This window comes from Lepus europaeus, chromosome 11, assembly GCF_033115175.1.
Source record: "Lepus europaeus isolate LE1 chromosome 11, mLepTim1.pri, whole genome shotgun sequence".
Taxonomy (NCBI): Eukaryota; Metazoa; Chordata; class Mammalia; order Lagomorpha; family Leporidae; genus Lepus; species Lepus europaeus.
In genome coordinates, this window is record NC_084837.1 from 64,382,291 (window position 1) to 64,397,633 (window position 15,343).

Below are 15,343 nucleotides of genomic sequence, written 5' to 3' on the forward strand. Positions count from 1 at the left end.
CACAAACAAGTCTGGCAGTAAGAATAAATGACAAGTCAGAGGATACCCCATCATTCATCTCGTTAAGATTAGAAGTATTCAATATCCTTTGCTTCCCAAAGCTAAGAAGTATGCAACACATTTCAGGAAAATTTCAACTAGAAAAAGATCTAAAACTTTGTAACCATGTTTCACAAATAGAAAAGAAACATACTGTAGATAAGGACACAGAGGACTTTAGTGTACAGCTAAGTTGACATAACTAATAAGTGACTGGAACTTTGCCTTGGAAATTTTTTTTTTTTTGACAGGCAGAGTGGATAGTGAGAGAGAGAGAGAGAGAGAGAGAGAAAGGTCTTCCTTTTGCCGTTGGTTCACCCTCCAATGGCCGCCGCGGCTGGCGCGCTGGAGCCGGTGCACCGCGCTGATCCGAAGGCAGGAGCCAGGTGCTTATCCTGGTCTCCCATGGGGTGCAAGGCCCAAGCACTTGGCCATCCTCCACTGCACTCCCTGGCCACAGCAGAGAGCTGGACTAGAAGAGGGGCAACCGGGACAGAATCCAGCGCCCCGACCAGGACTAGAACCTGGTGTGCCGGCACCGCTAGGCGGAGGATTAGCCTGTTGAGCCTCGGCGCCTGCCAACCTTGGAAATTTTTGTATCACCACAAGACCTGAATAAATAACATGTTACAAATGTTACAGTCAGTCCCCAGCATTAGGTGACTGCTCAGGGCAAGCTTAGGCCTCTGGACTCCTACTGTAGTCATCTTATAACACTCAGAGTTAAACAAATCTCCTTAACTGATTGTCCTGTTGAGAAGCAAAACTTGGTCTTTGTCCTATCTCTACAGGTCCTGCTTCCATTGGTTTGGATTTCTCCTTACATGGATTCGAGCACCTCTACGGGATCCCACAACATGCAGAATCACACCAACTTAAAAATACTAGGTAAATGAAAACATTCTGGGTTCTGGATTGAAGAAATTTGAGAGCAACATTTGTGAGATGACTGAGCCGGTGACAGTACAATATGTGCCAGGTCATTTGCTCCTTGGTATTGCTTGAGATCTTTAAGATCCTTGAATGATCATTCAGAGCAACGATACTCAATTTTGTTTCTTTTTTGCTCAGTAAAAATTATACAATTATAAAAAACTAATGCTTAACCTAAAAATGTAAAGGAGTGAAAAGAGAACACTGCCATGGTTGAATTTGAGGGGAGCACCTCACCCCGCAGTTTCACTTTCAGCTCTCAGGTGCTTTCTGGGAGCCCTGGAAGAAAAACACTATGCAAAAAAGTCACTGACCTAGAAAAAGGCTTTACCAGAACAGGGCAGGGAGTCAGAGAGTGAAAAAACACAGCATTGCATATCAGTTTTGATTCCCTCAGGAAGATCACTTCATTTCAGGCTAACACTTTAGATAAATAGATGTCAGATGTATCCAGCAAAGAGGAAATAAAACCAAAGATCAATAAAGTCTGATCAGGATTGCCAGGTCCAGGGGCTGTTTCCTTGCCAGGTAGGCACAATGGCAATTCCATCCAAAGCTGTGCTCTCACCTGCCTGAGCTCAGTGCTCCTGACCCTAATTCAGTTCCCGCTCTTTCCCTATTTGCACTACAGAAGCCCGTTAGGACACTATCCTTTGGTTTTAGCTGCATAAAAGTATCACAAAATTCATCAGTGGGTACTTGCTGTATGCTTACTATTGTGGAGCAGTCACAGAAGACAGCTTTCCCCTCACAGAAGATACTTAGAAAAGAGGCCTAAGATATGGTATTCTGTGTAACAGTTGTCATAGGAGGAGGTGCAAAGGAAACAAAGGAAGAGGATCACATTCACCCAGGTGCATCAGGAAATCTTTAGGAAAATAATAAGTTGGGGCTTGAAGGAGGTGTGGGACCTCAGATTTACAGAAGAGAATGGAGCTGCTCCCCACTCAATGACAGATGCTAAAGGATGACAATCCTTATATGTGTTTCAGCGATGGAGATGCTTACCGTCTGTATAACCTGGATGTCTATGGATATAAAATACATGACAAAATGGGCATTTATGGTTCAATCCCTTATCTCCTGGCTCACAAACTTGGCAAGACTGTAGGAATTTTCTGGCTGAATGCCTCAGAAACACTTGTGGAAATCAATACAGAGCCTGCGGTAGAGGTGAGCTGTGGATCACGGCTGCATGTCATCCTTATGGAAAACACAAAGCCACTGCAGGGTAGTCAATAGCTCTTGTCTTTGCAGCCTTGAATTGTAATCAGAGAATGTTAGCAGTATCCACTATGGGAAGAGAGTTACTTATAGATGGACAGGTGTTGTTGGATAGAGGGAAACTGAGAAAATTTTCATTCTACTCCTTTCCCAGTACACATTGACCCAGGTAGGCCCAGCTGCTGCTAAACAAAAGGTCAGATGTCGAACTGATGTGCACTGGATGTCAGAGAGTGGAATCATTGATGTCTTCCTACTGGCAGGACCTACACCTTCTGACGTTTTCAGGCAATACTCTCAACTTACAGGTATTTATAGAAGTGCCAGTCTCTATTTCCTTTATATTTCCTCTATCTCACGTTTCATCACTGTGAGTTAATTTTTGTGATGTACTGTATAGAATTTCTAAACAATTTACTCAAACATTTTAAGTAGCAAGCATTCCTCCTCCTGCCCTCATTGTATTCCACTCAGCTAAACATTACACTGGGTCTAGAACTATCTACTGTTTAATGCCTACTATCTGCCATCTGCCTTCCTTGGAGTCAGTAGCCCTAGGCCTTCTCTACTTTTATCTCAGATGAGTTTATTGTGTTTTCTTTTCCATTAAAATATACCACTGGCTGTAATACAAAAGCATATTGTCTTTAAAATACAGCAAGCTTTCCTCTAAGATCAGGAGCAATACAAGGCTGCCTTTCACCAATAGCACTTTCACCACTGCTATTCAACATTGCACTGGAAGGTCTAACCAGGGCAGTTACACAAGAAAAACAGATACATGTCATCCACATTAGATAGGAAGAAGTAAGATTATCTCTACTTGCAGATGATATGGTCCTATATATATAAAATACAAAAACATCCACCAAAAATTCCCTACTAGAGCTAATAAATTCTGCACAGTCACAGGGTATGAGATTACACAAAAATCAGTGGGTTTCTATACACCAGCAATGAAAAAAAAAAAAAAAAGGAAATTAAGAAAACAATTCCAGATGTTGTGCAGTGGTTTAAGCTGCCACTTGGGGCACCCACATCCAAGTGGTTCAAGTCCCAGCTACTCTGCATTTCTAATCCTGTTTTCTGCTAATGCACCTGGAAAGGCAGAGGTGGGTCCCTGACACTCACATGACAGATCTGGATGGAATTTTAGGCTCCTGACTTTGGCCTGGCCTAGTCTCAACTGCTGTAGGCATTTGGGGAGTAAACTAGTAGACAGAAAATCTCTCTGTCTCTCTCTTTCCCTTTGTCTTTCCCTCCCTGTCTGTCACTGTGCCTTTCAAATAGATAAGTACATACATAAATCTTATTTAAAAACATTTTTTAAAAAAGAAAATAATTCCTTTTATAGTAGCATCCAAAAGAATAAAATATCTAGAAATAAATTTAACAAAGGAGGTAAAAGACACACACTGAAAGCTATAAAACATTCCTGAAAGAAATTAAAGAAAACCTAAATAAATGTAAAGACATACCATGTTCATGGATTGGAAGACTTATTGTTACATTGAGAATAATACCAAAAGCGACTTTAAAGATTCACTGCAATCCCTACCAAAATCTCAATGGCTTTTTTTATTTTCCAGAAGTGTAAAAACTGATATTCAAATGTATATGAAATTGCAAGAGATTTTTTTTAACTTGTTTTACTTCTTTAAAAGGTAGAGTTACAGAGAGAGAGGGAGAGATAGAGAGAGAGATCATCCATCAGATGGTTCACTCCCCAAATGGCCACAACAGCTGGAGCTGGGCCAGTCTGATACCAGGAGCTAAGAGCTTCATCCAGGTCTCCCATGTGGCTTCAGGATCACAAGGACCTGGGACAGGGGCCAGTGCTGTGGCATAGTGGGCTATGCCTCTACCTGGGGCATCATAATCTTGTAAGGCTCTCAGCTCATATCCCGGCTGCTCCTCTTCTAATCCAGCTCTCTGCTATGACCTGGGAGAGCAGTGGAGGATGACCCAAGTGCTTGGGCCCCTGCACCCATGTGGGAGACACAGAGGAGGTTCCTGGCTTCTAGCTTTGGATTGGCTCAGCTCTGGCCATTGCAGCCATCTGGGGAATGAACCAGTGGATGGACAACCTTTCTCTCTGTCTCTCTCTATCTCTGTAAGTCTACCTCTCAAATAAATAAATAAATAAAATCTTGTGTGTTTTTTTTTTTAAAGACTTGGGCCAAAGGATCTTGAGTAGACAAAAAAAAAATCTTGAAAAATTAGAAACTAAATTGGACGACTCACACATCCCAATTTCAAAATTACTACAAATCTATGTAATAGGGTAGACACATAGATCAGTGGATTAAAATTGAATCTAGAAATAAACCCATACACCTATGGCCAGTTTGTTTTAAACCAAGATTCAAGACCATTACAGGAAAAGAACAATCTCTTTGTCTTTTAAGATTTTATTTGTTTATTTGAGAGGTAGACTTACAGACAGAAAGAGGGAGAGTCAGAGAGAAAGGTCTTTCATCTGTTGGTTCACTTCCCAAATGGCTACAAGGTCTGGAGCTGGTCCAATCTGAAGCCAGGAGCCAGAAGCCTCTTCCGGGTCTCCCATGTGGGTTCAGGGGCCCGAGCACTTGGGCCATCTTCTACTACTTTCCCCAGGTTATAGCAGAGAGCTAGGTTGGAAGAGGAGCAGCCGGGACTGGAACTATTGCCCATATGGGATGTCAGCACCACGGGCAGAGGCTTAGCAAACTATGCCACAATGCCAGCTTCCCAAGAACAATCTCTTGAACACATGAAATGGGACAACTGCAAAAGAATGCAGTTGGACTTCTATATACAAACATGTGGTATGTATATGATGACATATATCCACCATACTCACAAATTAACTCAGAATGAATCAATTAGGGGCCAGCACTGTGGTAAAGCAGGTAAAGCCATTGCATCCCATATGGGTGCCGGTTCAAGACCCGGCTGCTCCACTTCCAAACCAGATTTCTGTTATGGCCTGGGATAGCAGTGGAAGATGGCCCAAGTCCTTGGGCCCCTGCACCCACGTAAGAGACCTGGAAGAAACTCCTGGCTCCTGGCTTTGGATCAGCACAGCTCCAGCCGTTGTGGCCAGTTGGGGAGTAAACCAGCGGATGGAAGACCTCTCTCTCTCTCTCTCTCTCTCTCTCTCTCTGCCTCTCCTCTCTCTGTGTAACTATGACTTTCAAGTAAAATAAATACATCTTTTTTTAAAAAAAAGAATGAATCAATTATACACATTAAACCACAAAACTTTTAGAATAAAATGGGTAAAACTTCATGAGCGTGGACTTGGCAATAGATTCTTAGATTTGACACCAAAATCAGAAGCAATAACAACCATAAATACTTAATTAACATTAAAATCTTTTGTGTATCAAAGAACATAAGCAAGTCAAGTAGCAACCTAGAGAACTGGAAAAAATATTTGCAAACTGTGTATCTGATAAGAGAAACAACCCAGTTCCAAAATGAGAAAAGGTCTTGAATAAACATTTCTTCAGACAAGATATGTAAATGGACAGCAAGCACATTAAAATGTACTCAGCATCATCAGTCATTAGGAAAATGCAAATCATAACCACAGTGAGATACCACTTCACACCTACTAGGATGGCTAAATCCTTATAAAGGGGAAATAGTAAGTGCTGATGAGGATGTGGAGGAGTTGGAACACTGCATATTGCTAGTGGGAATGAGAAAGTTTCAGGCGCTGTGGAAAACAATTTGGCATTTCCTCAATATTAAATATAGAATTACCACATGATGCTAAGCAATGGTCAGTTTTATGTGTCAACTTGGCCAGGCTGTAGTATCCAGTTATTTAATCAAACAGAAGTTGAGATGTCCCTGTGGAGGTATTTTTAGATGAGATTAACATTTAAGTCAGCTTCGAGTAAAGCAGATCACTCTCCATAATGTGAGAGGGCCTCATCCACTCAGTTGAAGCCTTGCAAGAAAAAGACTGAGGTCCCTCAGGAAAATGGAATCTGCCTCCAGGTGGCCTTTAGACTTGAGCTGCAATGTCAGCTCTTCCCTGGGGCTCTGGCTTGCCTGCCTGCTTGGCAGAACTCAGACTTCCAGTCCCCACAATTGCACAAGCCAGTTACTTAAAATAAATCACTGTCTTTACCCTTTGTCTCTTCTCTCTTTTCCTCTCTCTCTTTTTCCCTCTCTCTTCCTTATATATGTGTGTGTGTGTGTGTATGTGTGTATTCAATATAAGTCCTATTGATGGTTTCTCTGAGGAACACCAATATACTCTGCAATTCCATATATATATATATATATATATATGTATACACACACATATATATATATATACATATTCCCCATTCATATATGTGTATGTGTATGTATAGTCTTCAGAGGAACTGAACACAGACACTCAAACAGATTCTTTTTTTTAAAGATTTATTTTATTTATTTGAAAGAGTTACAGAGAAAGTAGAGACAGAGAGAGGTCTTCCTTCTGCTGGTTCACTCCCCAGATGGCCACAATAGCCGGAGCTATACCGATCTGAAGCCAGGAGCTTCTTCCGGGTCTCCCACGTGGGTGCAGGGGCCCAAGGACTTGGGCCATCATTCTAATGCCATCCCAGGCCAAAACAGAGAGCTGGATCAGAAGAGAAGCAGATGGGACTAGAACCAGCACCTATATGGGATGCCGCCACTTCAGGCCAGGGCTTTAACCCGCTGCACCACAGCACCGGCCCCCAAACAGATACTTGTGTGCCAGTGATCATTACAGCATTGTCTGCAATAGCCAAAAGGTAGAAACAACTCAAGAGCCCCTCAAAGACAAATAGAGAAACAGAATGTGATATGTGTATGTGTGTCAGCATATATAGTGAAATATTATTCAGCTGTAAAAAAGGAATGAAGTTCTGATACATGCTACAACATGGTTGAACTTGAAAACATTATGCAAAGTGAAATAGTCCAGATACAAAAAGACCAGTGTTGCATGAATCCACTTACATGAGGTGCCTACGAGAGGCAAATTTGCAGACACAGAAGATAGCTTGGAGAGGGTTCAGGAGATGGGTAATGGGGAGTTCTTGCTTAATTGTTACAGAGTTTCTTTTTGGGGTGCTTTAAAAAATTTGAAAATAGATAGTGATGATGCTTGTACTACATTGGGAATGTAATGCCACTGACTTGTACATTTGAAAATAGTTAAAGTGTCAAAATTTGTGACATATGTTTTACCACAATTAAGAATTAATAATGTCATTTGCTAAAAAGCATTGAATTGTATGCTTTAAATGGGTGAATTGTAGGGTGTGTGAGTTATATCTCGGAAAAGCTGTTAAAAATGAAAGTAGTTCACTGCCATTTCTGCAGCATTCTGTTGTGCAAGGCGGTTTAAGTCCGGCCAGTGTTCACTGCGAGAGGGATTCAACTGCGGCTGTGAAGGAATAGTGACAAAAATTGGGGATATGGACACTCACACAGGAATAAATACTGGCAAGGCTCGTCTGCAGACCCATTCACCCTTGTTATTAAGTAGGATGAGTCTGGTTTAGGAGAAAGTGTTCTAAAAATACTGCACCTGCCACCATGTCCAAAGACATAGAGGAGATTATTTATTGACTGCTAATGAGGGTTTGGCTCAGCCCGATCTTAACTCACAGCCTCCCCCGCCTCCTCATATGGTTACATCACAATTTTTGGCTGAATCAGCATTGAATGTTTAGATGCCTTATCCGTCATTGCACGTTTTCCCCTGGAGCCTTACTTCCCTGTAGATGTCTCTTTCTGCTCCCGTCTGCACCCTTGCTCTCGAGGCTTGCTGCCGAGCTGTCATCCTAAGACTCATCTTTGCTGTTTCTGGTGTTGTGTCACTCCTTTTATGGGCCCAATGTTTTTCTCTTTTGAGGTTTATTACCTTGTTTTTGTTTGTATATGTAACATCTTCTGGTGGTTTCTAAGAAAGTTTGCAATGGAAGTTCACTTTTTGCTTCCTTGCAGGTATGGTACCGTATTTTTTACTACCTTCACTCTTTTTTTTTTTGACAGGCAGAGTTAGACAGTGAGAGAGAGAGAGAGACAGAGAGAAAGGTCTTCCTTTTTCCATTGGTTCACCCCCCCAAGTGGCCACTACGACCAGCGCGTTGCGGCTGGCGTGCTGCACTGATCCAAAGCCAGGAGCCAGGTGCCTCTTCCTGGTCTCCTATGCGGGTGCAGGGCCCATGGACCTTGGAAATCCTCCACTGCACTCCTGGGCCACATCAGAGAGCTGGACTGGAAGAAGAGCAACCAGGACAGAATCCAATGCCCCAACTAGGACTAGAACCCGGGGTGCCGGCACCGCAGGCAGAGGATTGGCCTAGTGAGCCATGGCGCTGGCCTGCCTTCATTCTTGATTGATAATTTGACTAGATTGAAAATTCTCATAATTTGAAGACATTGAAAATTGGTTTATCTATTTTTATTTATTTGAAAGGCAGTGAGACAGAGATGAGGCAGATCTTCTGTATGCTCCTACACTTTACAGATATCTATAGCTGGGATCCCAGAACCCAATCTAGGTCTCCCACATGGGTGGCAGAAACCTGAGTCTTGAGTCATCACCTTTTGCCTCCCAGTGCACATTAGCAAGAAGCTGGGTCAGAAGAGGAGCAGGAACTTGAACCCAGGCACTGTGATATGGGATGGATGCAGCTCAAGCAGCTTTGTAACCAGTGTGACACCCAAGAGGCATTTCTTTATTGTCTTTGTCTTCTTACCTAAAAATCATTAATCCTGTTCCTTTGAGATTTATGTTTCTCTCTGAAATACCTTCTCTTTAATACTCTGAAATGTCTAATATTCTGAAATTTTACAATTAAATCCTCTGATGTAGATCTTTTAAAATAATGACTATATTAGATGTGGACCCCTTCAGTCTTGAGGATTATATCTGTCAGTTCCCAGAAACAATCTTGTATTATTCCTTCAATTTCTTCTCCTTCTTTTTTTTCTTTTTGCTCTATAGATTTTTTTTTAAATTTATTAATTTGAAAAGCAGAGTTACAGAGAAGGAGGCAGAGAGAGAGAGAGAGAGAGAGAGAAAGAATCTCCCATCTACTGGTTCACTCCCCAAATGGCCACAAAGGTCAGGGCTGAATCAGGCCAAAGCCAGGACCCAGGAGCTTCTTCTGGGTCTCTCACATGGGTGCAGGGGTCCAAGCTCTTGGGCCATATTTCACTGCCTTCCCCGGTGCATTAGTAGGGAGCTGGGTGGGAAGTAGAGCAGCCAGGACAGGAACTGGCATCCATGAAGGATGCCAGCATTGTAGGCAGCGGCTTTACCCACTATGCCACAACACCAGCCCCTCTATAGATTTTATAATCTTTCCTTTGTGTCTACTTTCTGAGAAGGTTTTCCATTTTATCTTCCAGGCCTTTAATTTATGCTGTCCTAATTCTAATTTCAAAGAGCTCTTTCTTATCCTCTGACTGCAACTTGTTTATAATGGCTGATGCTTGCTGTGTATAATCCTGGTCTTGTTTTACAGGTGCAATCTGCTCATCTCTAGAGACAACAAAGATAACATGTTTTTATATGTATTTTAGTTCCTTGCATAGTCTCTGTTTTCTCAGAGATACTTTTATTCTATTTACTTATTTGTACCCCTGTTTCTAATTTTGGAATCATTCCTCATTTGTGGGGTATCCCTTTGTTCTCCATTCATATTTTCCAAGTAAGGCTCTGCCAGGCAGCGCTGTGTGTGGTTTGAGTCTGACCCACTAGTGCTAGGGGTGAGGGTGGGGAGTTCTGCCTTCTGGGAGTGTTCTGGGCTCAGGGATGAGCTCTCCTCCTCCTCCCCCATTTCCCCCTTTTTATCCTCCCATCCCCCAACACACACACTCTTCTGAGAACTCCCCTGGCTTTGCTATCAGTTACCTTTGCTCCCCTGCCTGCCACCTCCCAGCTTTTTTGCTGAAGTTCCTGTTCCTCCATTCTCTTTGTTTTTGCAGCTTTATTCCTTTTTTCTTTTCTTTACACTGATTGTAGAAGGACTTGAGGAGGGGAAGGAGATGAATCCAAGTGGTTAACTAGAAGTCCTCCATGTTACAGCAAATGTCGACAGTACTTTCCTGCCAGCTCTTCCTGACTTCAGTCTCTTTCTCTTCAAGTCAGTTTCATCAGTGCTCCCTGACTTAATTTTTCTAACATGTAGATAAGCTAAAGTTGCATCCTGCCAAAATTTTGTTGGCCTCCCCTGGGAGAAGATGTGGAATTGCTAGGCTGAATTGCAGGGCCCTTTACAAACTGCCCCCCTCCAGTCTCATCTTTGGTGGGTCTTCCTCACATAGTAACACCCTAGCATATTTATTTTCTCCTAAGCCTGTCCTTTACTTCTCTGCCTCTGTGTCTTTTATATTTCTTGTGCCTGGGATCCTCTGAGTGTCCACTCTGGCACACTCCTACTTATTCTTCAATAACCATAACCAAGGGGCCAGCACTGTGGCATAGCAGGTAAAGCTGACGCCTGCAGTGCCAGCATCCCATATGGGTGCCAGCTCAAGTCCTGGCTGCTTCACTTCCAATCCAGCTCTCTGCTATGGCCTGGGAAGGCAGTAGAAGATGGCTCAAGTCCTTGGGCCCCTGCACCCACATGGGAGACCCAGAAGAAGCTCCTGGCTCCTGGCTTTGGATCAGCGTAGCTCTGGTCACTGTGGCCATCTGGGGTGTGAACCAGCGGCTGGAAGACTTCTCTCTGTCTGCCTCTGCCTCTCTGTAACTCTGCCTTTCAAGCAAATAAATAAATAAATATTAAAAAAAAAAAGAACCATAACCAGGTGTTACTTCCCGTGTGCAGCCTTTCAAGACTGCACACTTCACTGCAGGCAGAATTTATTAATCTCCTTGTGCTCCCAAAGCACTAGTTTAAAAGTGTGTTAGACAGAGACAGACGGACAAAGCTCTCATGCATTGCTCCACTCCTCAAATGCCTGAAACGCAGGGAGTGTGAGGCCCGAAGCTGGGAGCTAAGAACTCAATCCAGATCTCCCACATGGGTGGCAGGAACCCAACTATTTGAGCCATCACCCCTTCCTCCTAGGATCTGCATTAGCCAGAAGCTGGAGTCAGGATCCAAGGTGGGTCATGAGACATGGGCATTTTACATATTATTTATTCATTTGAGAGACAGAGAGACAGAGAAACAGAGAATGCCCATCTTCTTGTTCACTTCCCAACTGCCTGCCTCAGCCAAGGCTGTACCAGGCCAAAGCTGGGAGCTGGGATTTGGGAACTCAATCCAGGTTTCTCACATGGGTGGCAGGGGTCTAGCCACTAGTCAGCACCTGCTATCTCCCATGGTATGCATTAGAAGGAAGCCAGATTTGGGTGTGCAGCCAGGACTCCAACCCAGGCACTCTAGTATGGGATGTGGGCATCCCAAGCAGTATCTTAACCACCGTGCCAAACACATGCCCACTAGGCAGATACCTTTGAAATAGCAATTTATTATAAATGCCTGCCTCGTGAGCCAAATGATCACCTCCTTTAAGATGGGAACTATCTTTTCTTATCCTCAGTATACTAAGTACAGTACAAAACCTAGTGCTTTGTGCCCTGTTAACATTGTGGAAACGTGTATCAAATGAACCATATCATGGTGATGGTCACTGACTCAGCTGTCATCTTCCTGTTTTAGGTACACAAGCCATGCCCCCTCTCTTTTCCCTGGGGTACCACCAGTGCCGCTGGAACTATGAAGATGAGCAGGATGTAAAAGCAGTGGATGCAGGATTTGATGAACATGACATTCCATATGACGTCATGTGGCTGGACATAGAGCACACTGAGGGAAAGAGGTACTTCACCTGGGACAAAAAAAGATTCCCCAACCCCAAAAGGATGCAAGAGCTGCTCAGGAGCAAAAAACGTAAGGTAAAATCAGCTAGTATTTCTGAAACTTTTAAATGTCAAAACTTTTAAAAATTGTTTAAACTTGCCTGGGCCCGGGAAGGCAGTGGAGGGGCGCCGGATTCTGTCCCGGTTGCCCTCTTCCAGGCCAGCTCTCTGCTGTGGCCCGGGAAGGCAGTGGAGGATGGCCCAAGTCCTTGGGCCCTGCACCCGCATGGGAGACCAGGAGAAGCACCTGGCTCCTGGCTTCAGATCAGCGCGATGCGTCGGCCGCAGCGGCCATTGGAGGGTGAACCAATGGCAAAAAGGAAGACCTTTCTCTCTGTCTCTCTCTCTCTCTCACTGTCCACTCTGCCTGTCAAAAAAAAAAAAAAAAAGGCTATGAAAATGATACCTTCACACATAATTGTGACCATGACCACAGAAAAAAATGCAGGGTGAAAGTGTGGTATCTCCATCCATCCCTGCTCTAATTGTCTAGGTCCCTGTGTTACTCTATTTTTTTGTGTTGCTATAACAGAATGCCTGAGGCTAGGTAATATATCAATAAAGAGTTTTGCTTAGCTCAGTTTTACAGATCTAAGAGCATGGCACCAGCATCTGCTGAGCCCTGGTGAGGGCCTTTTATTTATTTATAAAGATTTATTTATTTATTTGAAAGTCAGAATTACACAGAGAGAAGGAGAGGCAGAGAGAGAGAGAGAAGTCTTCCATCCTCTGGTTCATTCCCTAATTGGCTGCTTAGGCCAGAGCTGTGTCGATCCAAAGCCAGGAGCCAAGAGCTTCTACCGGGTCTCCCACATGGGTGCAGGGGCCCAAGGACTTGGGCCATCTTCTACTGCTTTCTCAGGCCATAGTAGAGAGCTGGATCGGAAGTGGAGCTGCTGGGTCTTGAACTGGTGCCCATATGGGATGCGAGCCCTGCAGGCTACAGCTTTACCCGCTGTGCCACAGCAAAGGCCCCCATGAGGACCTTTTGACTCTGTCCCAACCTGGGATGGCATCGTGATGAGAATGCAAACAGGTGGAGGGATCACACAGCAAGCATCACACAGAGCCCTGGAGCATCCAGAATCACTCTTTTATTTATTTTGAAAGATTTATTTATTTATTTGAAAAGCAGAGTTAGAGAGGCAGAGGCAGAGAGAGAGAGAGGTCTTCTATCTACTGGTTTACTCCCCAGATGGCCGCAACGGCCAGAGCTGTGCCTATCCAAAGCCAGGAGCCTAGAGCTTCTTCCTGGTCTCCCATGTGGGTGCAGGGGCCCAAGGACTGGGCCATCTTCCACTGCTTTCCCAGGCCATAGCAAAGAGCTGGATCAGAAGTGGAGCAGCCAGGATTCGAACCAGTGCCTGTATGGGATGTCAGTGCTGCAGCCAGCAGCTTTACCTGCTATGCCACAGCGCCAGCCCCCAGAATCACTCTTTTATAACACACGCTCTTGCAGGAACTGGCCCAGTCCTGTGAGAAACACATTAATCCCTTCCAAGGGCAATGCTCTGATTATCTAATTGCCTTGCATTAGGCCCTGCCTCTTAAACATTCTACCATCTCAACACTATCACACTGGGACCAGAGACCTAGCATTTTCATTCTCATTTCTTGTGGCCTGTCTGGAGGCATGTGAGTGGTTCTCCCACATCCATCAACATTTGGTTTCTACATCAAGATGGATGACACATGCATCAGAAGTGTATCCATGGCTTATATACTCAAATAATGATACTTCTGAAGACAGTGCACTTCCCAGACTGGTTTGAAAAAAGCTTCGGAAAACTAGGAAAGCAGACTGGCTCATCTTTTATAATTGTTGGAGGGAGGGGCTGGGTGCAGATTCTTGCATATGGGCTGAGACTTAAATATATATATATATATATATATATATATATATTATTTGAAAGGCAGAGTTACACAGATAGAGAGAGCAAGAGCAGGATCTTCTATCTGCTGGTTCACTCCCCGAATGCCCAAAAGGGCCAGACGGAAGCCAAGAGCCAGGAGCTTCTGTCAGTCTCCACGTGGGTCCCAGGCGCATTAGCAGAGAGCTGGATATAGGATGCTGGCATCACAGGCTGCAGCTTAGCCCAGTCTTGAATGGATTTGAATTTCCTGCTGGCACCAGAGGTGGGAGCACCAGGGCTGTCTGTCAGTTTGCCACAATGTGGGCAGAAAGGAAGGGGAGCGTGGCAGGGCTTGACAGAGTCAGAGTCTTCATTATACCACTTCTTTTTCCTGCATGCTTCTCTGATGGACCCCACCTGTTAATCTGGCTGAGAAAGGGACTGAAGTAGAAAATGAAGAGGGGAGAAGCCACTGGAAATTGTAGTGCTTCTTTTCTGTTGCAGAAGTGGTGGTGGTGGTATTGGCAACAGTGAAAGAAGGAGGGAGGGAGAGAAGGAGAGGGAGAGAGAAGGGGCGGTGGACCCCATTTGTATCATGTAAACAGACACAGTCCCCCTCTGAGATTGAACTTGCCTTTTTAACCCATTCTTCTGATCCTCAGGCTTTTCACAGGTGGCCAGAGCCAATCCTGTTAATTCCTAATGATCCTATTAATAAATACCATTTATCAAGCAGTAATTTTGAGCTACTCCACATAACTAAGTACATTATCCCATCCAGTCATCACAAAACTGTGATACAGATCTTGCCACTGCATTTTTTATTTTTATTTTTTATTTTTTCTAAAGATTTATTTTATTATTTATATGAAAGTCAGAGTTACAGAAAGATGAGAGACAGAGAGAGAGAGAGGTTTTCCATTCACTGGTTCACTCCCCAATTGGCCACAACGGCTGGAGCTGTGCCGATCCAAAGTCAGGAGCCAGGAGCTTCTTCCAGGTCTCCCACATGGGTGTAGGTACCCAAGGACTTAGACCATCTTCTACTGCTTTCCCAGGCCATAGCAGAGAGTTGGATTGGAAGTGGAGCAGCCAGGACTCGAACCGGCATCCAAATGGAATGCTGGCACTGCAGGCGGCAGCTTTACTCGCTACATCTCAGTGCTGGCCCCTGCATTTTTTTAGATTTGCACAAAAGCACATCTGAATAGTGCATAAGTAGCGAGGTGGGAATCTGAACCCTTGTCTGCCTGACTCCAGAACTTCTGTCCTCATAAACATTGTTTATCAAGTCTTTTGAAGATTCCTGATGCTGTACTCGTGATGGAGGGGATGCAGGCACGAGCTTCTCAGGGTGTCACAGTGAGTGGGGGAAAGGCAGGTCTCCAGCAACAGTACAGAGCAGCAGCGCAAGACCCCAAGGCAGGACCAGCACTGTTGTGTAGCAGGTAGA

The 15,343-nt window shown here is 44.2% G+C and overlaps 1 protein-coding gene across 6 annotated transcripts in view; it reads left to right on the forward strand.

The window, feature by feature from the left end:
• GANC (glucosidase alpha, neutral C) overlaps positions 1-15,343 on the forward strand; it is an 86,455-nt gene that overhangs the window by 26,620 nt on the left and 44,492 nt on the right. For all 6 annotated transcript variants that reach the window (XR_009867307.1, XM_062205714.1, XM_062205715.1 and 3 more), the window contains exons 8-11: positions 831-927; positions 1,965-2,145; positions 2,351-2,504; positions 11,838-12,073. Coding sequence is in view for 5 of the 6 variants with exons in the window: in XM_062205714.1 (XP_062061698.1) it covers positions 831-927; positions 1,965-2,145; positions 2,351-2,504; positions 11,838-12,073 (668 nt within the window). In the remaining variant the exon portion in view is untranslated. The remainder of the gene's footprint in view (positions 1-830; positions 928-1,964; positions 2,146-2,350; positions 2,505-11,837; positions 12,074-15,343) is intronic.